This window comes from Marmota monax, unplaced genomic scaffold (genome assembly GCF_021218885.2).
Source record: "Marmota monax isolate L192 unplaced genomic scaffold, Marmota_monax_Labrador192_F-V1.1 WCK01_AAM20220418_F8-fsc00001, whole genome shotgun sequence".
Lineage (NCBI taxonomy): Eukaryota > Metazoa > Chordata > Mammalia > Rodentia > Sciuridae > Marmota > Marmota monax.
Window position 1 is genome coordinate 18,724,773 of NW_026693777.1, and position 27,155 is coordinate 18,751,927.

Consider the following 27,155-nt stretch of genomic DNA (forward strand, 5'->3'; position numbering starts at 1 on the left):
CAACCAGCTGAAAGATTATTTACATCTCTCTTCCTCTTCTTGGTGATCTTCAGAATTTCAGTCAAGAAGCAGGTCACCTGGTCCACAGTATAGAAGAGTGAGGCCAGAAGGAAGAAGAGCTATGAATGTAGGGAAAGGGGTTATTGGGACTTGATTTTTCTGCAGCTACCATCTACCATCCTACCTCTGGTCTTACTCTGTGGTACAGTTTAGCAGTTGTGTTTTTTTTTTTTTTTTTTTTAAGAGAGAGAGAGAGAGAGAGAATTTTTTTAATATTTATTTTTATTTTTTTTTCCGGTGGACACAACATCTTTATTTGTATGTGGTGCTGAGGATTGAACCCAGCGCCTCGCGCATGCCAGGCGAGTGCGCTACCACTTGAGCCACATCCCCAGCCCCAGCAGTTGTGTTTTAATCCACTCCTTTCACTTCTCAGCTAATAAAATGTTAGTTCTAGAAGAAACTTGAGAAAATATCCAACTGTGCCATCTTATTTTGCACCCAGATACAACATGCTAAGAAAGTGATGGGTGGGTGGGTAGAGTGAGATACTGCTCACTAAACTGGTGGGCAGGCTTCCCTTCTTTGGCCCATGTCCCTGAGAAAATGGAAAGGCAATAAGATGAATGTGAATCTTTATTTTATCTAAAAATTGAGGTAAAGGGAACTCTATAATAAGAAACCATCTGCACGGTGGAAAATGGAAAGGCCCAGCTTCACTTCAGGCTCCACGATGCTCCAAAGAAGAAATCAAATTTGGCCAAGGTTAGCCATGATCTTCTTGAGTTGATCGCACTCCAGGGTTGGGACTAGCATTCCAAAGAGGAAAGTGGTCAATTAAGAGTTTGAGCCTAAAGCCCCCTGGAAATAGGTAATGCTACTGCTCCTGTCGCCTCAGCTTAAGCATGCACTCTGGTGTTTCTGGTGTTGGTGAGAAAATTGACCCAACTTCCCAGGCTCTTCTGTCACCCCCATTCCCAACCTGGGATTTGCTCAGTTCTTTTGTCCCATAGGATTGCTGATTCTCCATGTCTTCAAGAATGGTCTCTAGGTATGAACATCTTGTGCCATGAGCCAGCATCACATGAGGGTGTATCAAGGTTTCCAGAAAGGTCAGGAGGATCAGAGTAGGCAGCATTTGCAGCAGCAGCAGCCAGTCAAGAGGATAATACTTTCAAGTTGGCCTTCTTGTTGGTCCCCTTTCAGTATGGCATGGATTTGGCCTGATAAAGCCATGGCTTTTCAACCAGCTAGCTACTCCCACTGGATTCCTAGAAGCTCACAGCTGACCTTCCACAGGCGCTCAGCTGTTTTGTTATTTCGGGCCCTTGGAGATACCCAAGTCCTCTTACAGTCACTGGAAGGCAGAGATGGGAGGAGAATATTAGATGTGAGAACTGGCAGTCTGGGAATGCTTGTGATCTCTTCCTCTAATGTTCTAAATATATTATACATAATGTACTAGATTCAAAGAAACCATATTAAAATGCATATTTTAAATTTTAAAAACAAATTTGGGATATGGTGATACATCAGCTTTTTAATTAATGTATTCTATCACAAGATATAGCATCAGAATTAATAACCATGGATTTCAAAGAATGGTGAGCAGAATTGGCATTGTGCTATATTTGTAATAACTGCAATGTTATATGAAAATATTTATACTAGAAGGCTAGAGGACTCAAAAGATAATGGGGAGGGATGGGGGAAACATAGTTCTCAGAATGGTTTTTAAAATTTTGTTGTTGTTGTTTTGTTGCTCTGTGTGAGGGGAGGGGTTGTTTGTTTGTTTGTTTGTTTGGCAGTCTTGAGGAAGATTGAATCTAGGGTTTTGCACATGCAAGGCAAGTGATCTACCACTGAGCTACCTCCCCAGCCTCCCTCTTTTTTTTTCCCCAGCCCCCTTTTTTTTTTTTTTTTGAAACAGTGTCTTACTAAGTTGCCCAGACTGACCTTGAATTTGAAATCCTTCTGCCTTAGTCTCCCAAGTCACTGGGATTACAGACATGCATCACCACTCACCACACCTGCTAACACTTGGCTTTTTTTTTTTTTTTTTGGTGGTGCTGGGGACTGAACCCAGGGCTTTGTGCATGCTAGGCAAGCACTCTATCAACAGAGCTGTATCCTTTAATAGTATATTTTTTTCTAATTATGAAATTTCTGTATGGCTTTTAGAAAATGTAGTACTGATAAAAGAAGAAGAGTCTATTAATTAACTGCTTTTCTTCATAACTTTGTTCACTTTCTTCATGTATAAACAGATACAGTCTTTTATATAAAACTGGAATCATACTGCATTTAATTTGAGGAAGATATCTTTCTCCTGTTAAAAATATATTTAATTACAAAAATAACAAATAAATATATGATCTTCTAAACATTTTTAAATAATAAAGAAAAACCTAAAATAAAAAAGCTAAACTCCTCCTTTACATGCCATCCAACTCTCCCCCAAACTTCTTTGAAGTGAGCACTACTACCCAGTGGCTGGGTATGTATTTACAATAAATACTTACATAGTTTAGTATTATAGTCATTTTTTCTCACAACATTATACAACCAACATTTGCCCATTAATTAAATACTATTTGAAAATGTTACATTTAATTATGGCAAAATATTTTATCACAACTTTATGGCAGTGACTTAAACACTGAGACTCTAGAGTAGATTTGTCCAACAGAAATATGATGCAAACCATGTGAGCCACACATGCAATTTAAAATTTCATCTAGTAGCCACAATCAAAAAGTAAAAAGAAATGGGTGAAATTGGTTTTAGTAATATATCTTAGTTAACCCATTATGGCCAAATCATTACAGTATGTAACCAATATAAAAATAATGAATGTCATATTTTTATTTCTTTTTCCATACTATGTCTTCAAAATTTGGTGTGCATTTGATACTTACAGAACATCTCCATTTGGACTAGCCATATTTCAAGTGTTCAATGGCCACACGTGGCTAGTAGCAATAGCACTAAATAGAACCACTCTAGAGTCAGACTGCCTGGGTATAAACCCCAGTTCTACCATCTACGAGCTCTATGAACTTGAGCAATTCCTTCATTATCCTGTGCTTCAGTTTCATTTGTAAAGTGGGGATAATATTACCTACCTCTCAGAGTTTGATCATTGTATGAACTAATACACACAAACACTTAGAAGAGTGACAAACACATAAAGAGCTCAAGCAACATTAGTTATTAGCATTTATCCATTTCCCTGTTATTGGACACTGAGTTTATTTACAGTGTTTCACTTAAATGCACTGATGAACAGCCTTCAACAAAGTGGGACAGCAGAGAGGACTTAAGTCATGGAATGGGATGGGGATTTAATCCTGGTCTTTCCTTTATTCCCAAACTCAGGTTGCACATTGAGCTTGTGATAAGATACAGTACTGAAATTTCTATTTTTATATTCTAACAGATAATACCAATCTCGACAGCACTGGGACAGAGTTGACACTGGAGAAAGAGATGATCTTCTCCCAACAACTTTGTGCTAAGTGGTATCAAAGAATTCATGAATCAAATCAGCCAAAACTTTAAAAGAGGAGAAAAAGAATCCAGAGAGCCTGCTAACAATATTCTTTGCATATCATAAACACCAGGGACAGTCTTTAACAGCTTTCAGAAAGCTACAAAGTTTACACAGAAAAGCGGCACCTAGGTATAAAATAGAGCTATAAAAGCAGTTCTTTCTAACGTAAGTTTCCTTGGAAAAGAAAATGGAATTGTTTGCAGATCCAACCCAAACCTGTCTTCCATCATCAGACACAAATGAGGGGACTCGCAAAGCCTAGGGAGTCCTGTGTCTCACACATACACAGGTAGAGGAGGGTGGAGGAGGGAATCTACACTGCCGCCACACACCTGAAATACTTGCCACTCAGGGGCTCCAGGCCCTCAGCCAGGGCACAGTGCAGACTGGTCTGGGCCCCTTCCCTTGTGGTCTTGACGAATGGGGAAAAGAGCCTCCAGAACAGACACAGCAGGAATGAGTGCCGAACCAGCTCCGAGCTGACGATGCCTGGGTGAACTGCATAGGTGGTGACTCCTGTGCCTAAAGAAAAGACGGCACAGTGAGACTAGGCACATGCTCTGAGCTCAGGAAAGCAGCGCATCTCTGCAGCAAAACATATAAATAGGAAGAAAGAACTCAGGAAACCCAACCCCAGGGTCCAGAATTCACCACTGCTAGCCAGGCAGAGTGTACCCAAAAATGAATTGATCTCTTCCAGAATGATTTATAGCTTTCTCAGCCTTCTGTGCCTGGTTCAATGTCCTCCTATTTCAATGTCACCTTTATACCAGGGCTAAATTACTACTAATAAAAAAAAAACACGTAGTAAGTAGAAATATCATTTATTAACAGTTGTTTCTTTACCATTTCTATAGGAGGGGCTCAGGAGTAGTGATCTGATTGGAAGGTAGAGGAGCGGGGCCTAGTTTTGAGGTGCATTTGCCCAGCACCTCAAAAATCTACATATTTTATGTAGATTGAGGGTGTTGATGAAGATTATGGAAAGTTAACCTGCTCCCCAGACACCCCTGTGTAACCACTGTTTTCAGTACTTATTATAAAATACGCTTTACCTTCATTGTCTCATTTAATTCTTAAAGAGGTTTGTGAAGTAGGTAATATTAAGATGCCCATTTACATTTTGTAGCTGAGGAAACTGAGTCACAGAGAGAGGAAATAAATTTCTCAAGGTCATACCTAGCAGATTATAGGACCAAGGTCTCATCCCAGAGGTAGAGAAAAGATCAGGGGCTCCAGACCTGGACTTTCTGGATGGTATTCTGGCTCATCTAGGAAACTCACTTGGGCAAATTTATTATCTATACCTGATTCTTCATTTGTAAGAGGAGGGGGAATAACAGCACCCACCTCATAATAATGTTGAGGATTAAATTAGTTAACACAGAGTATGGCACAATAAACTCCCAATTGCTGTTCTAATTATTATTTATTTTTAGGATTACCCCGTTCTTCTGCCCTTGGGGTTCTGAAAGTAAACACTGTTGTTCTCAAACCCTGGTTTGTTCACTATAGTAAATGGTCCCCCAGATTCTCAGATGTCAGAGCCAATAGCTTGAGCAAAACTCCCAGGGAGCACAGAGTTATTAAGTATTAAGAGCCAGACTCACCTATTCTACAGTTGAGGAGACACAGTCAGGGAGGTTAACTGGACAGTCCACATAGACACAGGGCTAGTATGAGGTAGAACAAGAACTCAGACCCCAGGGCCTGAACTCCAGCCCTTCCTACCTGACTCCAGGCAGTGGCAGCCCTGTAGCTTAGCTCCCCAGGTGACTCCAACAAATGGCACAAAAGGAGGAAGCACCTTGATTTAAAGCAAAGCACCCACATTCCATTCCTGACTCTTAGTTTTGCCATGTAATCTTGAATCAGCCATTTTCTTAGAACTCAGTTCTGACCTATGAAGTAGGAATAATAATACCCACTCTGCCTGTTACAAAAGGTAGCTGTGAAAATCAAATGAGATAATAGATACAAGATAAAATTTTACATACATGTAACTTTATAAAGTTCCTAAATCCTATTCAATATTAAGCTCTCTGGAGACAAAGACTATTCTATTTACAGTTTATAGCCTCATTCTCCTCAACACACAAAGCTACTACTGAAATGTACATGTTTTACAGCCTAAATTCAGAAGTTCTGGAGCTGGGGTTGTGGCTCAGAGGTGGAGCGCTCGCCTACCATGCGTAAGGCACTGGGTTCGATCCCAGTAGAACATAGAAATAAAATATATTGTGTCCACCTATATCTAAAAAATAAATATTTTAAATAAATAAATAAATTCAGAAGTTCCTGTGAACCTCTGTCTGGACAGGCGACACTGTTTTTGTCATTTTAAACCTGGCCCTTTCTCCAAACTTACCTTGGAGCCTTTTGGCCAGCTCTCGAGTAAAAAGCACATTGGCCAGCTTGCTGTGACAGTAGGCAAGACCACTGCAGTAGCGCTTCTCGCCTTGTAGGTCATGGAAGCGAATCTTGCCAATATGATGGACCACTGATGACAGGTTCACCACCCGTGCAGGAGCAGACTCCTTCAGCCGCTTGAGGAGCAGATGGGTGAGAAGAAAGTGGCCTGCAGAGAGAGCCAGCAAAGAGACTGACAGCAGCCTAGGCTCAGGGTATGGGAACTGATGACAGGACTTCAGCATTAGCTCATTGTCTTCTGGGTGTGAACAAATTCTGATGCCATGAATAACTCAGTGCTAATGGTCATTGTTCCAAGTTAGCGGATTCCTCAAAGCAAGGGCCAGAGCTGGACTATGGTAAGGCAATATTAATCTTTATTTGTACATCTGTCTTTGCCTGGATCAGGGAAAAAAGCCCTCCCGCTCTATGATCATGATTGCTTAACTGTGGACTCAGGTATACTCATGTACAGAGGAAGGATAGAATAGTCAAAGAAAATGACATTTGCCTGGGATCACAGAACAAGTTCCATGCACTCCTCTCTAAAACCATCACCTTGAACTCTGAACCCCCAGATATATGTCTTATACCTCAAGTTCTTGACGTTTGCCTGCCTCCATGGACCAACCCTTGACTTGGTTGCATCTCATATGGATTTGATTCCTCCAGTCACACCCAGATTCCTACATACCCCAGGCCGGCCCTGCCTGGCAAACTTCGCACTGTCATTATCCCATACAAGAATGATGTTCTCTCCTAAGATTTGGGGTTTCTTTCTGTCTTTTTTCCTTTTTTCTGTACTGGGGACTGAACCCAGAGCCTTGAACATGCTAGATAAGCATTCTACCACTGAACTATACCTCCAACACTTTTTTATTTTTCATTTTGAGACAGGGACTAAGTTGCCCAGGTTAGTCTTTTTTTTTTTTTTTTTTTTTTAATTTTTTAGTATTTATTTTTTAGTTTTTGGCGGACACAACATCTTTGTTTGTATGTGGTGCTGAGGATCGAACCCGGGCCGCACACATGCCAGGTGAGCGCGCTACCGCTTGAGCCACATCCCCAGCCCCCAGGTTAGTCTTGAACTTGTGATCCTCCTGCCTCAGTCTCCCCAGTAGCTGGGATTACAGGACTGTGCCACACAATTCTCAGCTGAGATGTGGGGCTTCTTAATGGTATGGATAGGAAGGCCTTGCTTTTTTTTAATACTGGTTAGGAGAGGGACAATGAATACAACAATGTGTCCGATCTATTGGAACATTGAAATCTAAAGGGACCACTTTGGAGATTCTCAGCACTGGTATAGGACCATCTTCCTATAGAGAACAAGGGGGATATGCTTCATTTTGGAGTCATGTAAGTATACTTACCCAAATGGTTGACCCCCAGGTGAGTTTCAAAGCCATCTGCTGTCTTGGAATATGGACACAACATCACTCCTGCATTATTGATCAGAATATGGAGTTGTTTTTCTTCTGCCAAGCACAACCAAGGAGAGCCTGTGTTAGTGAGGAGACCAATAGCTACCTGTCACAGCCCTGAGTATTTGTCCCTTGTCTTTGTCCAGAAACACTCTTGTTGCAGAAAGGTTATCGAGAAACTAATGTGACTCCATTTTTGAAAATAAATAAATAACAGCAGCTTCTACCTCAAGGCCTGTCCTAAGGAAGGGGGCATGACCCTTGTCTTTGGAAAAGCCTACAGAGCACTCCTAGGCACACACCCACCCTGCTGAGTTGTTTGTCTGCAAATAACTGGAGAGATCTGTGGCACCAGGTGTCCCTGACTCGGTTAGGCTAGGTGGGGACCCATAGCAACCCCCTAGCAACCACCAATCAGCATGAGACAGGGAAAATACCTGGCATGCCAGATGACCCCCTGGTAGTTTATGGTAGTTGATAATATGTTGGGAAACCATGTAGTTTAGCATGTACACCCCTCGTGGCCTAAACCAATCAGTTCAAAGGAATCCCCGTCTTGTACTAACCAATCACCCCTACCCAACTTGTTCCCACCAGTGAATGTGCTAATCAATGTTAAGAGTTGTTGTTTAACTTTCCCGCAGTATGAAATGATTTGCTGTGTGATGTTGTGATGCATAGAGTATCCCCCCAAAACCTATAAAATCTCACTGAACAAAGGACCGGGACTCACTCCCTGGGACCACTGCGTCGGGAATGGTTGTGAGTCCAGGCTCGAGCTTGCAATAAAGACTCTTGTGTGATTGCATAGGATTCGGCTCCTGGAGGTCTATTGGGGTCCCAACAATCTGGCATTACAGTTATCACTCATTCTGCTCCTTTCTTGTAAAACAAGGTATTGCCTAGAAGTCAATAACTTCCTTCACTTGGACCTATTTCAGTGGTATTCAGTAACCATTATCATTGAGTTTCTAGTTTTAGTTGCTTATATCTTCTTGGACACTGTTCATTCATTTATTCAGCAAGTATGTACTAACTACTGACTCTGGGCCAAGCCCACTCTGCTGGGTCCTAAGAATCCACTGGTAAAGAAAAGCAGACCTGGTCCCTGTCCCTCGTGGATTCTATAGTTCTTGGTAGAAGCTGGTCATTTTCCAAGACCCAGAAGAATTTTGGCAGTGGCACAAACTCATCTAGTGCCTGTGGCCACAGAAGGTTGATTTTCTGGATGAAAGAAGAAAGTGGCATCAGGGCCACACCTTGATGCCAAGGAACAAGCCCAGACTGGAGCAGATACCTCCAACACTCCTACTGCAGAGCAAAGAGTTGATAAGGATCCTGCCCAGCTTGTCCACCCACCATTCTCTTGCCAATTCCCTGTCCTGCTGGTTCCTGTAGCAGAACCTGCCCAGTGGGATCATGATAGTTCTGATGCAAGGGCCATAGATGGGCCAGGGTAGAACAGTCATTCCCACTCAGTTTCCTGATTTCTTCACCACCACCTGGGGCCTCACCTGCCAGAAAGCCCTCAGCAAAGGCTTGGATGGATTTGGTGTCAGATAGGTCCAGTTTCCGCACCAGCACCTGGGAGTTCTTTGTATCTGCCCGGATATCGCTGGCAGCAGACTCCCCTTTCAGTACATCTCGGCAGGCAATGTATACTCGTGCTCCTGGGGCCAAGACAAAAAGGGCAATGTGTTCAGATCCTAGGCTGAAAAGAGGAATAATAAGTGAGCTTATTATATTATTATTATTATTATTATTATTATTATTATTATTATTGAAGGACAGAGCATTCTCCCAGCCACTCCTAAAACAGTGGAGGGATCACATTTCCACTTCCAGATGTTCCTGGGAGCACTGCTCAGTCTTCTTGCTGTTGGCTTAGCCCCAGGCTGGGAACGCTGGTTTTACAATCCTGTATTTAATGCTGCTTAGCATATCCTATTAGAATAACTGACTTGACAAGTATTCTACCTGGACATCATTGTTTTCCTTACTTTATATAATAGGGAAGGAACAGGGAGGAAGGGAGGTGTTGAAAGCCAGAGTAAGTTAGTGTCATGTTGGACTTGAATCCCAGGTTTTTAAATTCCCACGGGAGCTTCCAAGCCCAGGAGGAAGGGCAGAGTCCTCAGTGAGGAGGGCAGGAGGCAAAGCTGTGCAGAGGCAGAAAAGAAAGGACTCACCTCTGCGAGCCAGCTCTCGGGCCGTCTCCTTGCCGATGCCTGTGTTGGCACCTGTGATCACCACTACCTTTCCCGGAAGCTGCATGTTTGTTTTACATACTCCACCAGCAAAAAACTTCCTGCCAGCAAGGGAAACAAAAGCATCACACGCCATCTTTCCCAATCCACACCGAGATGCATAAAATAGAGCCATCCAGCTTCTAAGAAGGATATCTTTTACTTTGGAGTCAGGAGGCCAGAAAAAGATATTCTACATGAGATGTTTTTCCTACTGGGCAAGGTAGTGTCCAGTTCATAAGCGCAAGTTGGAAGGTCGTGGGCCCAGAGACTACGAATGATCACCTGGGCAAAGAGAATAAGTGCTCCTGAGACAGAGCCAATGAGGACTTTCCTTGTCAGATAACAAAGACAACTAACACTTATCTCTGCAGGTTCCCAGGGTCAGCTTCCTCCTGTGACCCACATTCAAAAGACATGAGTGATGAGCATTAGTGGAATGGATGATCCTGAGCCCTAGGTCTCCATTAAGCATCTCTGTGATTAGCTGATGAAAAACAACATCCCAGAGGGCAGCACACGGCTGTCTCTCCTGTTCTAGAGAGTGGAAATCCTCAGAGCCTTTCTGCCATCATATTACAGATTTCATTCTGGCCCTTGTCACATAGAAAGAAAACTTCCTTTGTTGACTTTTCGAGAGAGAGAGAGAGAGAGAGAGAGAGAGAGAGAGAGAGAGAGAGAGAGCCCAACCCTGACCAGAGAAGAGCACAGCTAACAATTCCTAAGCATCATTTGACTGCTACCAGGTACCAGGCTAGGGGCTTTCCGTACATAATTTATCTTAATTCTCTCAGCCACTCCAGTATTATCTCTACATGACAGTGGAGAAAACTATGGCCCAAAGAAGTTAAAACCACTTCTTTAAAAAAAAAAAAAAAAAAAAAATATATATATATATATATATATATATATATATATATATATTAGTTGTTGATGGTCCTTTATTTTATTTGCTTATTTATATGTGGTGCTAGGAATCGAAACAGTGCCTCACGTGTACAGGGCAAGCGCTCTACCACTGAGCTACAACTCCAGCCCCTTAAAGCCACTTCTTACGGGGGCAGAACGGGAATTTGAACCCAGGTCTCCATGCTAGGACCTAAAATGACACTTCTTCCCTGATATGTCCATTTAACCTTCTTTATCATCAGGAAGTTAAAAATTCTCTGTTCAATGTACACATTTCTTTAACACGTCCAGAAGTCTCAGGCTACAGAGTCATCCCAAACTTTTATTGAGGGTAGTTATCAAAGGGAAGAGTTGGTTTCCTTCCCAGGGTGCCTGGTACTTAACAATGAGTCCCTCGGTAATGTCCCCTGCCATACACACAACCTCGCTTGTCCACCTTGATTAGGGACAAGAGAAGAAAGGGTGAGCTTCGGAGAAACTCAAGGAATCGAGTAAAAGAGCCAAGACTCCACCTAAGATGACTCTTGAGCTGCCTACAGAGTCATCCCCGCAGCCTTCCTCTAGCACCAGACCTCAAATCGGCCCCACCTCCACAGCCCAAATCCTCCCTTCTCATTTTCCACCATGGTATCCATAACCTCTCTTTATTTCCTGCCTTTTCTGCTCTAACTTTCTCTCCCTCAGCCTCCTTCCCTGTATCTTTTTTTCCTCTCCTTACAGTGCAGGGTTTTGTAAGCTAGTGTTATAATTTGTTGAATTAAGACAAACCTGATGGATGGAGCTGTCACATACAAGAGCGAAAAGAAGGAGGTGAGAAGTCCCAAGATAACCAGCATCTTTTTTATGTCTTTAGTTGCTGCTGCTCCAGCTTCAACCGCAACTCTGGCTCGGGCTCAGAATCTGGCTTGGGCTCAGGATCTGGCTCCAACTCTTGGCTGCTTTGGCTGCTTCTTGCTCCTCTTACGCCTAGGCGCTCAGCAACAGCTTGGCTCTAAGCAGAACCCAGAATCCTATTTAAATCCGAGAGCTGTCAGAGCACAGCCTCCTGGGAGTTGTAGTCCTGGAGCAGAGAGACTAGAGGAAAGATTAGATCCTTATACTTACTTGCAAAGAAAATTTGGGGGAAACTGGAATAATGGCCTCCTAGCTCTACCACCCCCAATTTTGTCTACTTTTTAGAAATATGTTCTCCCAAACAACCAATCTCTACTCCTATAAGAGAAAATACTGTAAACTTTAGTAACATATCTCATAAAAGATGGGCATGGCGACACATGCCTGGAGTCCCAGCTATCAGGAGTGGGAGGTGGTAGGATTGCTTTAGCCCAGCAGTTCGAGGCCAGCCCCGGGCCATAGTGAGTACCCATCTTGAAAAACGAAACAAAACAAAACACCAGATTATGATGATTGAAATACATGTGTAATGAAAATAGAAAGAAGAAGAAACTCTCAGAGGAATGGTAAACAAGATCAGGAGAGTGGTTACCCTTGGGGAGGAAGGGGCAGTGACTGGGAGGGATTGGTTGGAGCTACTGGGGGATTGGTAGCGTTCTCATCTTTGACCTGAATGCAGGTACACAGGTGCATTCACTGTGAAAATTTGTTGAGTCATACACATTTGATTTGTGCATTTCTCTGTGCCTTATGTTATACTTTGATGGAATTCATACACCCATCCATATCTACATACAAGCTCTATGGCTCTGAGAAAATTACCAAACCTCTCTGTTAACTCAGTTTACTCACTTACACAATGGGTATGATATATATATATATATATATATATATATATATATATATATATATCCACTTGTTTCAAATATTCAATTATTAAATAGGTAGAAAAATTAAGACAAACTAGCGCATACTAAACATGTAGAAGAGTCAGCTGTTATATTTTGTTGAATTGATTCCTTTCTTCCTAGCTATACCACTTGCTTTACTCAGGGTTTGGTGTAGAAAGGGAGACATGATGAAAGAGGGTGCCATTTTTTTTTCTTTTAATCCAGAGGTGCTTTACCACTGAGCCACATCTCCTGCCCTTCTAATTTATTTCATTTCATTTTATTTTATTTTGATTTATTTTTTTTGAGACAGGGTCTTGCTAAATTGTTGAGCCTGGCCTCAAACTTGACATGTTCCTGTCTCAGCTTCCCAAGATTACAGGCGTGTGCCACCATACTTGGCAAGAGTGACGTTTAACTTAATGCAAAAGCAGGGCACTGTAGTACACACCTGTAGTCCCAGCTCCTCAGGAGCCTGAGGTGGGAGGATCACTTAAGTGCAGGAATTGGAAGCTGGCCCAGGGAATATCTACAAAACAAAACAAAACAACACAAAAGATGGGGCAAACACAGTGAAAAAGCTAGCTTCAACTCACAGGCTCTGGTGTGTGAGGGGATGGGAGGGGGACATGGTATTTGTCATCCTTGTTCACTCAGCTTTTCTCTCCTGGGTAGGAAGGCAGGCAAGGAGCTGGGATGCAATCCCAGGAATCATGCCCCAGTTCTATTCCTACCTTCAAAGCCATAGGACAACTTTTACAGGAAAGAAGACTCCTTGGCGGACATGTGTTCACGCCCGTGTTCATCAATTCATCTATCCACCCAACCTACACTTACTGAGCACTTCTCAGTGCCAGGCCTGTGCTCGTTGTGGGGAAGACACAGTTCCTGCCCCTCAGGAAACTCATGGGCCTGACCACCAGAAAGGCTGATCAGAGGGTTCCCAGAGGGGACCTCTCCTGACTCAAATCCAAGATCCCCTGCACTTAGGAAGTGGTAACTCTGTTTATCCTGAGTGTGTCTGTGAGGTAGAGAGCCATAAAGAACAGTATGTAGAACTCTGGAGAAGAGATACATTAGAAGGAATACAAAGCATCTAGAATTATGGAAATACACAAATGGCTTGCTAAAAAACAAGTGCTAAATATTATAATCCAAAGACCATTATCAGAGTGGTATTAGTTGTACCAAAATGTTAAATTATAGAATAAAGCTATAATAATAATCTGTTATAATAATAACACTACCATTTAGTGTGTTACAGATAGGTGAACAGACAAAAAGAAAATCAAAACAACAGAATGGAATGCCAAAAAATAGACCCAACTTCATATGGGCAATTAGATATGATTAAAATGTCGTCTCAGATCAGTGAGGGTGGGGGAGTGGATTATTTAATACAATATTATAATATCTAGGAATACAGTTAGGAAAAAGTAAATAAGTACCTTACTTATTTTACACCAGAATTCCAATTCATTAAAGACATAAATATGAAAAATTAAATCATTAAAATATTAAGAAACACCATTGGATAAATGTTTAAATAATTCGAGTGGTAACAGCTTTCTAGTGACTAAAACTAAAACTAAAAAGGCAGATAGGCTTAAAAAACTCTTCATGATATGAACCACCACACACAAGGAGAGACATGTGAGAAACTGAGGTGGGAGTACCTGCAAATCATGTGCAAATCATGTGGAAGATGCTCTCTGACTTGACCTTTGGTTGGCATTTGTCAATGAAGTCATGCTGCAATGGCCACTGGTCACCTCTGTCCTGGCTACCATATTTACAACACATTACTAATTTATTTAGAATCCAAAGGACTCTTACAAATCAAAAAGAAAAAAGAATAATAAGTGAGTTGAAATTCAAGTTAACAGGAAAGGAAATGCAAATGGCTCTTCAACCTCACTCCCAGTAAAGAGATGCAAATTAAAATCACACTGGGAACCACTTTTCACTTACCAGATTGGCAAGGACTAAAAAGATTAATGTCCTCCTCCAGGGAGAGTGTGAAGAAACAATGCTGATGCACTGGAGTGGGCGGTGGATCCTTTCAGCCTCCGTTGACAGTGCAGCTACATCACAGGTCAAGTTTCAGATCAGGTGCACTTGCTCCCCTTGACCTAGACATCCCACTTCCTTCTATTTACAAGGTTATCATTGCAGCATTGTATATAATATCAAAAGCTTGGAAGCCTTCTAAATATCCACCCAAAACACAGCAGTACAATAGATACTACACTGATTTTTTTTAACATTCTGATAAAGAAAAGTAGGAAGCAAAATTGTATCTTTAATATGCTAATATTTGTTTAAAAATGGAGGGGAATATATAGACCTATTTGGTTTTTTTAAAATTTTTTTTAATTGTTGACGGACGTTTATTTTATTCATTTATTTATATGTGGTGCTGAGAATTGAACCCAGTGTCTCAAGCATGCTAGGCAAGCGCTCTACCACTGGGCCACGACCCCACCCCTAGATCTATTTGTATATGCATAGAATATCTCAGAAAAAAAAAGACAAGAAATGGTTGCTTTTTGTTTGTTTGTTTGTTTGTTTTGGGGGGATGGGTACCGAGGACTGAACCCTGGGGCACTTTACTACTGAGTCGGATTCCCAGCCCTCTTTTTTATTTTTTATTTTGAGACAGGGTCTCACTAAGTTGCTTAGGGCCTCACTAAATTGCTGAAGCTGGCCTCAATTTGCCATACTCCTGCCTCAGCCTCCTGAGTTGCTGGGATTGCAAGAGTGTGCCACCATGTTTGGCGAAATGGTTGTTTCTAAGGGACAGGAATGTAGGAGGTTTTTCACTGATTTTTTTCCCTTTTGTACCTTCCCTTATATCTATCACCTATTAAAAATTAAAGGTTTCACCAAAAAGATCCATATCACTTTGAAACAACTCACTTGTTTATTTTTGTTAAATTAATCATCACAATATCACAAAATAAAGCTATCTTTCAAAACAGCATTGAGACTAACATGCTTTGCCCCATACTGAAGACTATGGACCAATCCGACACCTATTTTTAGGGAATTTCCCACTGAGACAGATGCAGATATAAGTCACAGAAAGAAAGGGATGAAAACACAGAGGAACCCGTACAAGAATGGACATGAAATTCAGCCATAATGAAGAGCACGCATGACTTGCAACACTGCTGAGCAGGGCCCTCTGGCCACCTCACCTCTAGTGAATCACAGGTCAAGTTTACAGGTCAGCCATCCTCCCAGGGCTGACACTGAGGTGGGAGTACCTGGAAATCATGTGCTGTGAAGCAGAGCTGGAAAGATGTTCTCTGACTTGACCTTTGGTTGGAATTTGTCAATGAAGTCATGCTGCAATGGCCACTGGTCACCTCTGTCTTGGCTACCCTATTTAGAACAGTCTTAAGAGTCTCAGAAGGTGGAAACTGTAAATACCTCCTTCTCCTCCATCCTGCTTTTCCCCTCCCCTAGTTTTCAAACCACAGATTCAGAAGCCAGAAAAGGCAAGTGGAAGGTTACAAATCCAATCTTCCTGCTATAGACTCAGCCCTGTTTCCCTAAAAGGCCTTGTATAGCACCACATTAGTATTTACATTTCCAATGAGAAACTGCCTCTTCCCACATCCCTTCCCCAAATGGCACCAAAATAGAAGTATATTTTTTGTATTCATTTTACCCAACAAGAATGATTTATTATTCCTTTTTCTTGATTTTAAAAAGTGAAACAAACTGGGTTCCATGGCACATGCCTATGTAATCCCAGCAGCTCAGGAGGCCAAGTCAAAGGGATTCAAAACCAGCCTTAGCAACTTAGTGAAGCCCCCTCTTAAAATAAAAAAAGTAAAAATAAAAATGACTGGGGATGTAGCTCCATGGTTAAGAGACCCTGAGTTCAATCCCCAGTACCAAAAAAAAAAAAAAAAAGTGAAACAAACACATCATCTTTCTTTAAATTTTTTTTTTCTTTTGCTGCCACTGTGTAACTTCCAACCCTTACCTTTAACCTACCAAAAGTACTCTTCATATTCAGGGCCAAATAATTCTTTCTTGCTAGGGGATGTTTAGCAGCATCCCTAGCTCCTGCCCACGAAAATGTAAATTGTACTGTAAAATTCTTTAAACTTTTATGAAGATGTTTGTAACATTACAATCCCTTGTGACAACCCAAAATATCCCTAAACATTACCAAGCGTCCTCTGTGGGGCAAAATTGCCCCTATTTGGGAACCACTGCCCTCCAAGATATACGGCCTACAGGAGAACCCTGATATATGTTTGTTTGAGGGAGTTTTGTATATTTTTGGTTGTTGTTGTTTTGCTTTGCTGCTAGAGATTAAAACCAGAGTCTCACGTAAGCTAAGCATGTGCTCTGCCACTGTATTGAAAATAACTGAAGCAAAGTGATATTTCATTTAGTATCTCACGCCTTTGGCTCAGCTCCCGCCAAGCTAATCTGCTTACTATCCATAGCAAGTTATTAGTGCCTACTCAGGGTCTGGGATGCTGGCCACCTACTAATCCTTTTGACCTTCAAATTTTTATCTTCTCCAGTTTAATTCTATTTATCTCTCATCACTCTTTGGTCTACAGTTGCTGGGATTTATGAGTATTACACCTCAAAAATGTACTTCTGTGAGTGACTTTCTGGGGTGCTGGGAATGTTCTATTTTGTTTGGGGTTTGGGTACCATGCACTTTTTCAAAACAGCAACTGTACATTCACAACTTGTACATTTCATTGTTTGTAAGTTTTACATCAGAAGAAGAAGCTACAAATAAATATTGAACTCTGGCTAATGATTTGCATGCTGAGGTTTTCAGCCAATTCAATGTGAATATCTACAATTTGAAGTGCACTAATAAAATAAAATAGATTGATGAATACAGGGAAGTAAAATGAACATTTTACTTGTTTTATGTATATAACAAAACAAGTATATATGTAATAAAACAAGTAAAATGTTAATGTAGAATTTAGGTGATGCATATATGGACCTTTCCTATAAAATTCTTTAAACTTTTATGAGTATTTGAAAAATCTTTCCAACTGAAATATTGTAAATACACACAAATGTGTACACCTTCTGTCATGGAAAATTAAGAAGCTTAACATTTCAGCTGGGCCTGGTAGCCTACACCTGTAATCCAAGGCAGGAAGATCTCAAATTCTAGGCCAGCCTCAGCAACTTTTCAAGGCCTTGAGCAATTTAGTGAGACCCTGTCTCAAAAATAAAAAAGACTGAGAATGTAGCTCAGTGGTAAAGCGTCCTGGGTTAAATCCCCAGTACCAAAAATAATAATAATAATAATAATAATAAAATTCAAGAGGGCCGAAGATGTAGCTCAGTGGTAGAGCACTTACATAGCATGTGTAAGGCCTTCTGTACAATTCCCAGGTAGTGGGGGGAGGGGGAACCTTAACATTTCAGAACAATAAGTTGAAATATATTGCCATATTATTTTTTAAAAATTTTTTAACATTATAGAAATTTTCTTCGACTGAAAATATCTTTTGTCATCTTTTAGGTTCAACTTAATATATATCTTTTCTGAAGCTTTCACCCACCCAAGCCAATTATCTTCTTGCTCCCTGTTTTAGTCAGCTTTCTCATTTCTGTGACCAAAAGACCTGACAAGAACAGTTAGAGGAGAAAAGTGTATTTGGGGGCTCATGATTTCAGAAGTCTTAGTCTACAGACAGCCGACTCCATTGTTTTGGGCCTGAGGCCGGGCAGAACATCATGGTAGAATAGTATGGTAGAGGAAAGTGGCTCAGGACATTGCACCAGGAAGCAGAGAGAGCTCAGCTCAACAAGGACAAAATATATGCCCACCTCTTCCAGCCACACCCTACCTGTCTACAGATATAACCAAGTTAATCCCTATCAGGGGATTAGTTCACTGATTAGGTTAAAACTCTCATAACCCAATCATTTCACCTCTAAACCTTCTTGCATTGTCCCCCAAATGAGTTTTTGGAGGATACCTGACATCTAAATCACAACACTCCTTTATATTATGTTTACCTCTCCATCAAGGAAGTCATAGTAGTTTGACTTGTGCCTTAGATCAACCCTTATCTCACCATTCAGGGATATAAACGGGGCTGCACTTTTGTGTTCTCCCAGTGTCTAGAACCAAGACTGGCATAAAGGATACATGCAAGGAATAATGATAAATACAATTTAGTTTACAGTGATTTCCTCTTATGAAATTCCAAAGTATTCTAATTTAATTCTTTGCAGTCATGAAAGTCATCGGGTCAAAATGGAATTGATTGTGTCCATTCAAACCAAAATACATACATACATACATACATCTGCGAAGTTACAAAGGAGGGGCCCTATTACATATATGCCTGATAATAAGAACTATGCCTACAAGACTGCTAGATCCACAACCTTACACAAGAAATAATTCTGCAAGGACGTCTGCCCAGCAACTATCTTTCAACCTCAGATTGGCACTACTCTTATCATTAAAACTTATAGTCAAGGACTACTGTTTCAAAATATTTTATGTAATTCCACTCACTTCACCTTTGAAAACTTCCCCTTGCCTCAATCTCTTTGGCAAGAGATTGAATCAAGGGGCACTTTACCATTGAGCCACATTCCCAGACCTTTTTATTTTTTATTTTGAGACAAGGTCTCACTAAGCTGCTTAGGACCTCCCTAAATTGCTGAGCCTGACTCTGAACTTGGGATCCTTCTACCTCAGCCTCCTGAGTTGCTGGGATTACAGGTGTGCACCACAACACCCAGCTGCCTCAACCTCTTTGAATATGCTCATAGTTTCTTACAGCATGCATATTCCTATTGCAGGGATATTTTATTCCAAAATGAATATAATTAATCTTTAGAGAATCTAATTTCTATTTATGTTGACACAATTTTGTAAATATTGCACGATTTTGGTTCAAATAGAGGTGAATGATGAGTCACAACTGCAGAGGATAATTAGAAAAACAACAATCTGGGTACTAGAGACTGAAACAGGAGGTAAAGTGGAAAAAAAGACAAGGCACTTTTGCAATTAAATATTAATATTATTATTTTGTTGTTGTTTGGTAAAAGTGGGCCAATAAACCCAGGCCTTAGACCTGCACTGTGGTGAGGTGCTAGGAAATTCTCAACTTCTGCCAATTCAAACGCTCACAGCAATCAGTGAAGTCATAGGCATCAAAAATCAAAATGAGGAGGGGCTAGGGATATAACTCAGTTGGTAGAGTGCTTGCCTTGCATGCACAAGGCCCTGGGTTCAATCCCCAGCATATCTCTCTCTCTCTCTCTCTCTCTCTCTCTCTCTCTCTCTCTCTCTCACACACACACACACACACACACACACACACACAACCAGAATGAGGACAAATAAGTAAAACAGATGTCTCCTAGACAACTAAAAAGCATTTCACTACTTTCTATTGGAGTAAACCAAAGAATATATAGAATCACATAATGTTCATGGTCCAGCTTACGAAATAAAACATCATCAGAGGCAGGTGCAATGAAGCACACCTGTAATCTCAGCGACTCAGGAGGCTGAGGCAGGAGAATCACAAGTTTGAGACCAGCCTGGACAACTTAGCAAGACTCTGTCTCAAAAGCATAGAATAAAAAAGGCTAGAGGCATATATAGCTCAGTGGTAGAGTGCTGCTGGGCTCAATCCCCAGGACTGCAAAAACAAAACATCCTCAGAATAAGGCTGGGGTTGTAGCTCAGTGGTAGAGCACTTGCCTAGCATGTTTGGGGCACTGTGTTTGATCTTCAGCACTACGTAAAAATAAACAAATAAAGTAAGGTATTGTGTCCATCTACAATTAAAAAAAAAAAGAAAAGAAAAAGTGCGGCAGCGTACCAATGGCTCAAGAGGCTGAGGCAGGAGGATCGTGAGTTAAAAGCCAGCCTCAGCAACTTAGCAAGGCCCTAAGCAACCCAGTGAGGCCCTCATCTATAATAAAATATAGAAAAGAGCTGGGGGTGTGGCTCAGTGATTAAGTGCTCCTGGGTTCAATCTCCAGTACCAAAAAAAAAAAGATCTAGATGTTGTAGTATCTGAAGTCCTATAGCCCTATACAGGTAAAACAACAAAAGAAGTCAATTACCAAAGAAATGGCAATAGCACATAATAAATTTAAAAGATCTAACAATTGCCACACACACCAGAAAATTAACTAATTGCTGGATGCATTTAATTATACCTTTTCAAATACTTTTGGTTGCCGCAGTCTGGCTGGGCACAAATGCCGCAGTCTGGCTGGGCACACAATCACGAGCCACCACACAGCTTGTAGATTCAAACAGCAACTCTTTATTCCCGAACTCACCAGCCGTCTACAATCACGTTCTCTTCCCAAATCCACGTTCTCTTTCCAAATCCACGTTCTCTGCCCAAAATCCCCTCCACTGGGCTTCTATCTCCCAAAATATACTGTCTGAATCCCGTGAGAACTCAAGGGGAACTCAGGCAGCAGGATACGCCCTATTCCCAGCAGGAATAATCTTAAACCTTAAACCTGGAACCTAAACTGGGAACGCCCTAAACACGATTATCTTAAAACCGGGAACACCCTAATCTGCCTTGGTCCTTGAGCAAGGTTAAGTACATTCAATGTCACTGCAACATGGGGTACGCTGGCAAGGAAATTGTCATACTTACTTGGCTAATGGCTCCCAGCATTTGGTGACAAGCTTTTTTTAAATTTTATTTTTTAATTTATATGACAGCAGAATGCATTACAATTCTTATTACACATATAGAGCACAATTTTTCTGGTTGTATACAAAGTATATTCACAGCAATTTGTGTCTTCATGTATGTACTTTGGATAATAATGTCCATCATGTTCCACCATCATTTCTAATCCCATGCCCCCTCCCTTCCCCTCCAACCCCTCTGGCCTATCTAGAGTTCATCTATTCCTCCCATGCTCCCGCTCCCCATCCCACTATGAATCAGCCTCCTTATATCAAAGAAAACATTCAGCATTTGGTTTTTTGGGGATTGGGTAACTTCACTTAGCATTATCTTCTCTAACTCCATCCATTTACCTACAAATGCTATGGTTTTATTCTCTTTTATTGCTGAGTAATATTACATTGTGTAATATATACCACATTTTTTTTATCCATCCATCTACTGAAGGGCATCTAGGTTTGTTCCACAGTTTAGCTATTGTGAATTGTGCTGCTATAAACATTGATGTGGCTGTGTCCCTTTGGGTATAGACCTAAGGAGAGGGATAGCTGGATCAGATGGTAGTTCCATTCCCAATTTTCCAAGAAATCTCCATACTGCTTTCCATATTGACTGCACCAGTTTGAAGTCTCACCAGCAGTGTATGAGTGTACCTTTTCCCCACATCCTCACCAACACTTATTGTTGTTTGTCTTCATAATAGCTGCCATTCTGACTGGAGTGAGATGAAATCTTAGAGGGGTTTTGATTTGTATTTCTCTAATTGCTAGAGATGATGAGCATTTTTTCATATATTTGTTGATTGATTGTATATCCTCTTCTGAGAAGTGTCTGTTCAGGTCCTTGGCCCATTTATTGATTGGGTTATTTGATTTTTGGTGTTTAATTTTTTGAGTTCTTTATATACCTTAGTGATTAGTGCTCTGTCTGATGTGTAAGGGGTAAAAAATTGCTCCCAAGATGTAGGCTCTCTATTCACCTCACAGATTGTTTCTTTTGCTGAGAAGAAACTTTTAGTTTGAGTCAATCCCATTTACTGATTCTTGATTTTAATTATTGTGCCAAAGGAGTCTTATTAAGGAAGTTGGGGCCCATGGCCTCCTCATGTCCAGGAACATTCCCCTCTACCTCTTGCTTTCATCTCTGTCCACGATCTATCAGAACCTGGAACTGTTATGGGGAGACGTCTCAGAAAGCACTTTAAGTCTGAATTTCAAATCAAAAGAGAGCTGTATTTACCTGGCCAGGGACTGTCACTATAGAGACAAGCTCTGTGAGAAGACAGCAGTGTCCTTGTCCATCCAAAGAGAATATAAGCACAATTTGTGTCTTCATACATGTACTTTGGATAATAATGTCCATCATGTTCCACCACACAAACAGAGCTATCAGAAGGAAAAGTTATCTATGTCCTGCTACCAAGTTTCTATTTGTTCCATCTTCATTATACCTACTTCTCTTTATCCCATCTTTTCTAGCTCTTTAAAAATGTTCCTGCTATGAGGCAGTAGCTAGTAATAAGCAGTGAAATGTGAAGCAATAGCACCGCAGGGTCACAGAGCTTCTTTGAAATTGCCTTTAATGAACAATCAAATAACTTGTAGAATAACAGGTGTACTAACCCTGAGGAAAAATAGAAGTCAACAAAGGGAGCCAACAAGAAGTACATCAAGAAAGAAAGACCAATGGAGCTAACTTCCGACAGGCTCCTCCGAGGTCATTGTAAAGTTAGGATTTATGGCCATAGGTTTCTCAACATATTTCAGAAAGGAAATTCCTTCCTACCCCAATACCCACGTTAACATGGGATTGACTTATAGATGAAGCCTCCCTGAATAGAATGGTCACCATGACAGTTCTGGAGAGGACTAACTAGGGTCAAAAACTCCCCTGCCTGATGTGAAGGAGGATTGAACACCTGATGGGTAAAGACTATAGAAGGTGGAAGCCAGTTCTCCTGGCAAACCTCAAACAGCAATAAATTTGGAAGCAGTATCATTTTTTTGACATTCTGTGCTCAGAAACAACCCACTTTCTCTCTTGAGAGTGCTCTTTACTTTCATTCATAATAAAATTCTCTCACTTGGCTCTTCGTGTCTGACTAAATTTTGTTTGTTGTTGGAACTGAGGTTTGGAGCTTCAGCTCCCCACTGTCCTGTGGCATCTAACGTGGTGATGTGACTCAGATCAGCACCATCTACAGGACAGTTTTAAACTTCTCCTTATTCATCTCCCAGCTTTGGTTGGGATGGTGTTCAACTTAGCCTCTGATATCTTATCTTTCACCGTGGACTGCTCCAGGTAGTCTCTCTGCCAAAAGCTCCTCCATATGCCATGTCAGTGTTCTGTCTTATGCAGTTTTGATGCATGTATTCAGCTTTTCATGTAGTCAGTAACCACATTGGCACCTTGTCTTTTCTGGCTGGCAAACTACAATCTCTTGTTTATTTGTTGTTGTTTGTTTGCTTATGTGGCATTTTTAAATCAAGGTCACTAAGAGGCAATGAGATCATCTCCACTGTTGTGGCCATTGTCTTACATCATGCTCCTGACTCACTTTAGGAATGGGCACATACCATCTCCTTTTAGAGGCTCTATCCAGAATCTGGAGGTTACTTAAGTCATCATCTTTGTCTACAATGATCCTTGATCTTTTTTTTATGATATTTATCCTGTTGTTATTATCAGACTTGCTGTGTTTCCAACATAGTGACACAAAAACCTCTGCTCCCCTCCACTTTTCAACATCAGACCTACGCTACTCTTAAAATTCTATGCAAAAGACCAGGCATGGTGGTACACGTCTGTGATCCCAGTGACTCAGGAGGCTGAGGCAGGAGGAATGAAAGTTCAAAACGAGCCTCAGCAACTTAGTGAGGCCCTTAGCAACTTAGTGAAATTCTGTCTTAAAATTAAAATTTAAGAAAGGGCTGGGGACGTGGCTCAATGGTTCAGAACCTTTGGGTTCAATCTCCAGTATCGCCCAAGAAAATTCTATGCAAAAGGATTAAGGATCACTTCTTCAAGTTCTATCAATTGACCACATAAAGTTATTAAAGATTTTTAAAATTAGATTATAAACTTGAGTGACAAAGAATTGCACAAATAAACCACAAGTTGTGGAACTTGGAGAGTGCACACTACACCAAGTTCTCAGGAACCATGCAGGGACGCTTTCTGGCTCTGGGTTTAAAATGGACACCGTCAAGCATTCATTTCTCTTGGATGTCAGTACTGCTGAGGGACACCTGGAGTATTGATGGATGCTGGCTTTGTTTGTTTTACAGATGGGAAAACAACCATCAATATTGGTACTGACTAAGACTCCACTGGGATGCATCCTGAGAAACTGGGACCATTTTAACCCAGAGACCCTTAAGAAAAAGAGGGTTTTTTTGTTTTGTTTTGTTTTGTTGTTGTTGTTGTTTTGCATTGTTGCATGACCTCAATATAAGTTAGGAACAATAAAAAATGAGAGTATAATCTGTAATACTATTTTCCAAAAGACTCATTTAGTAAAAAAGAGAGAAAATGGTCAGAGATCCCCTATATGTCCAGGCTTTTTTTTTCTACTAGGAGATCAAAAATATTTGTGTGCTAAATGTAGCAGCAATTATGAGTCAATGATGAGTCAAGAAATTGATGGCTGCCGCAGTCTGGCTGGGCACAATTCAGGAGCCACTTGTCAAAAGAAACAAACTTTATTTTTAGAACACACAGGCCAAACCACACAGCTCTTCAGGAAAACCTTCAGAGCCCAACTGCCACCACTGGCTTCCCACAAGCCTCTCCACCTCCCCCACTCCTCCTGCTCTTGAGGCCAATTGGCTGGGTCGTGTGGGCAGAGCCAAAAAAAGTCCCCCAATGAGCAGCTCCATGGTCTGAAAGGGCGGGGAAACAACCCAATGAGCATCACCACAGAGGAGCCAATCCGTTGGCAGCTAGAAGTTTGCTGGGGCCGCTGTGAGCCAATCATCAGCTGGCAGCTGGAAGTTTGCTGGCAGCTGGAAGTTTGCTGGCAGCTGGAAGTTTGCTGGGGCCCCTTTTGGCTGTGGCTGTCAACATCTCCCCCTCTCTGTTTAAACAACAAGCATGTGGCTTAGGGACCTACCTGCCTTAGGTTGTCCAATACTACATATGGTCCTTACCTGTCATCGGATGAGCTGACCTCAAGGCATCAGCCTCCTGTCTTAGGTTGGTACCATTGCAATTGGATCTTACCCGTCATTGACTACCGGTCCAGCATACAGCCACACCTGTGGATAGATCTTTGTACCAGCAGGGGGGGGGGTGAGGTTCTTTGCCTCACCTCTATTGGCCCCCAAATTTTAGCTGAACGACCATCACAAGCAGAAGGGAGGAGGATACACCAAGCCAATTGACGGCTCCTTTTGGAAAAATTGTACCACTGATGACACCATCAGCAAAAATACCCCAACACTACCACAAGTCGCTGCACCAACAGATAGTTCACAATGCATACAAGTGATACATAGTCCAGGCAACTTCTGCAAGCAGTTCAGTGATGGCTCTTGCAGAAGCTGTAGATTGGTTTTATCTTTGTCTTCACTGGCACTGGGCTGAAGATAGGAATTCTGGCAATAATGGCTAAAGAAAAAATTATGTAACATTCCAGAAGGCACTAAAAGGAAACAATTTCGATTCCAGAGAGATTAATTAAGGTCCTGACCCAGTGATTGTCTGGAGTCGGGGGTCTTAACAATTTACATTATCTTGAACAGAATTATTAAATATAATGAAAAGGAAAGGTGAAAGTAAACAAACAGATCTGTTAACCTCCTTTTTTGTTCACATATTTAAAAAATCCTCAACAGCTGTTTACCCAATTTAATCACATGACTAAAAAAAATTTGGATCCATTTTTTCATGAGCGCTCATCATATATGATATATGGACATACATACATACAAACATACAACAAAAAACACAAGTGTGCACACATAATACATACAACACATAACATAATAGTAAAGGCCTTATAACTTTTTACAGGTGAAATCTCCATTGCAATGTTTAAAAACTCTATAGTCAAAAACAGATCTGATCAGCAAAACATTAACCTAGTTCTGTATGAGCTCAAAAAAAAAAATTAGAACTTCATGATGTGGGAAAGGGTAATAATAAAATAGATATTGAAAAAAGCATCCTGGTTCTGTCGCAGATGTAAGAATAGCCAAACTGGAGTATCAACTGTAACATGCAAATATTTTAATTTTCCAAATTCTGGCAAGTGTGTGACATCCATCTGCCAAATATGGTTAGGTATCAATCCTCTAGGATTGACTCCAAGATTAACTTGTGGTAAAAAGGTCACACAATTTTGACATTGTTTTATTATTTGTCTAGCTTGTTCCTTAGTTATTTTAAAACGCTTTTGTAAAGTAGTATCGTTGACATGGAACCGTTTATGAAAATTTATAGCTTCTTCAAGTGTAGAGAAAATATGTATGTCATGTGTAGTTATATCTGCTAAATCATTGCCCAAACTAAGGGCTCCAGGCAATCCTGTATGTGCTCTGATATGTCCTATAAAGAATGGATCTTTTCTGTCCCAGATTAGACTTTGTATAGTGGAAAGCAAAGAGAAAACAGTAGAGGAAGGGGAAATCCTACCAGCATCTTCAAGGGATACTATAGCGTTAACTATATACTGACTATTGGAAAATAAATTAAATACAGAATCTTTAAACATCACAAAAGCTTGTAATACTGCATTAAGCTCTACCTTTTGAGCTGATTGTTTGGGTACTAAAAATGTAAAAGTTTGATCAGGTGTAACTATTGCTGCTGTACCATTATTTGACCCATTAGTGAATATATTTGGAGCATTCATGATAGGTGTTTTTCTTGTCATTTTTGGAAAAATTACAGGATGCGATGACCAAAAAGACAATAAAGGATTGGATGGTAAGTGGTTATCAAATGAAACATTAGATTTGCACATGATTATTGCCCAAGTATTTAACTCATTAGCTAACTCATTAATTTGATCCACAGTATATGGAGTAGTAATTTTATTGGGAGAAATTCCAAACACTCCCTTTGCTGCTTTTATTCCTTTGAGTATTAATTGTCCTACAGCCTCAGGATACCTAGTAAGAATAGTATTAAGT

General features: G+C 40.9%; 1 protein-coding gene across 1 annotated transcript; it reads right to left on the reverse strand.

Moving 5' to 3' along the window:
• Positions 1 to 276: 276 nt before the first annotated feature.
• Rdh12 (retinol dehydrogenase 12) lies at positions 277 to 11,380 on the reverse strand. The gene is made up of 7 exons (XM_046461750.2): positions 11,310 to 11,380; positions 9,576 to 9,694; positions 8,901 to 9,056; positions 7,336 to 7,440; positions 5,922 to 6,131; positions 3,886 to 4,075; positions 277 to 1,357 (listed from the first exon to the last, which is right to left on the reverse strand). Exons 1-7 carry the CDS (start codon positions 11,375 to 11,377, stop codon positions 1,255 to 1,257), a joined length of 951 nt encoding a protein of 316 aa, XP_046317706.1. The 5' UTR covers positions 11,378 to 11,380; the 3' UTR covers positions 277 to 1,254.
• Between the last annotated feature and the right edge of the window lie 15,775 nt (positions 11,381 to 27,155).

Bases quoted from the DNA above. Each gene is read 5' to 3' on its own strand.
- Rdh12 (XM_046461750.2), bottom strand. From the start codon at position 11,377: ATGCTGGTTATCTTGGGACTTCTCACCTCCTTCTTTTCGCTCTTGTAT. The intron at 6,132-7,335 runs GTAAGTATACTT...CTCTCTCTGCAG, and splicing joins CCTGGGGGTCAACCATTTGG to GCCACTTTCTTCTCACCCAT. The intron at 4,076-5,921 runs GTAAGTTTGGAG...TCTTTTCTTTAG, and splicing joins GCTGGCCAAAAGGCTCCAAG to GCACAGGAGTCACCACCTAT.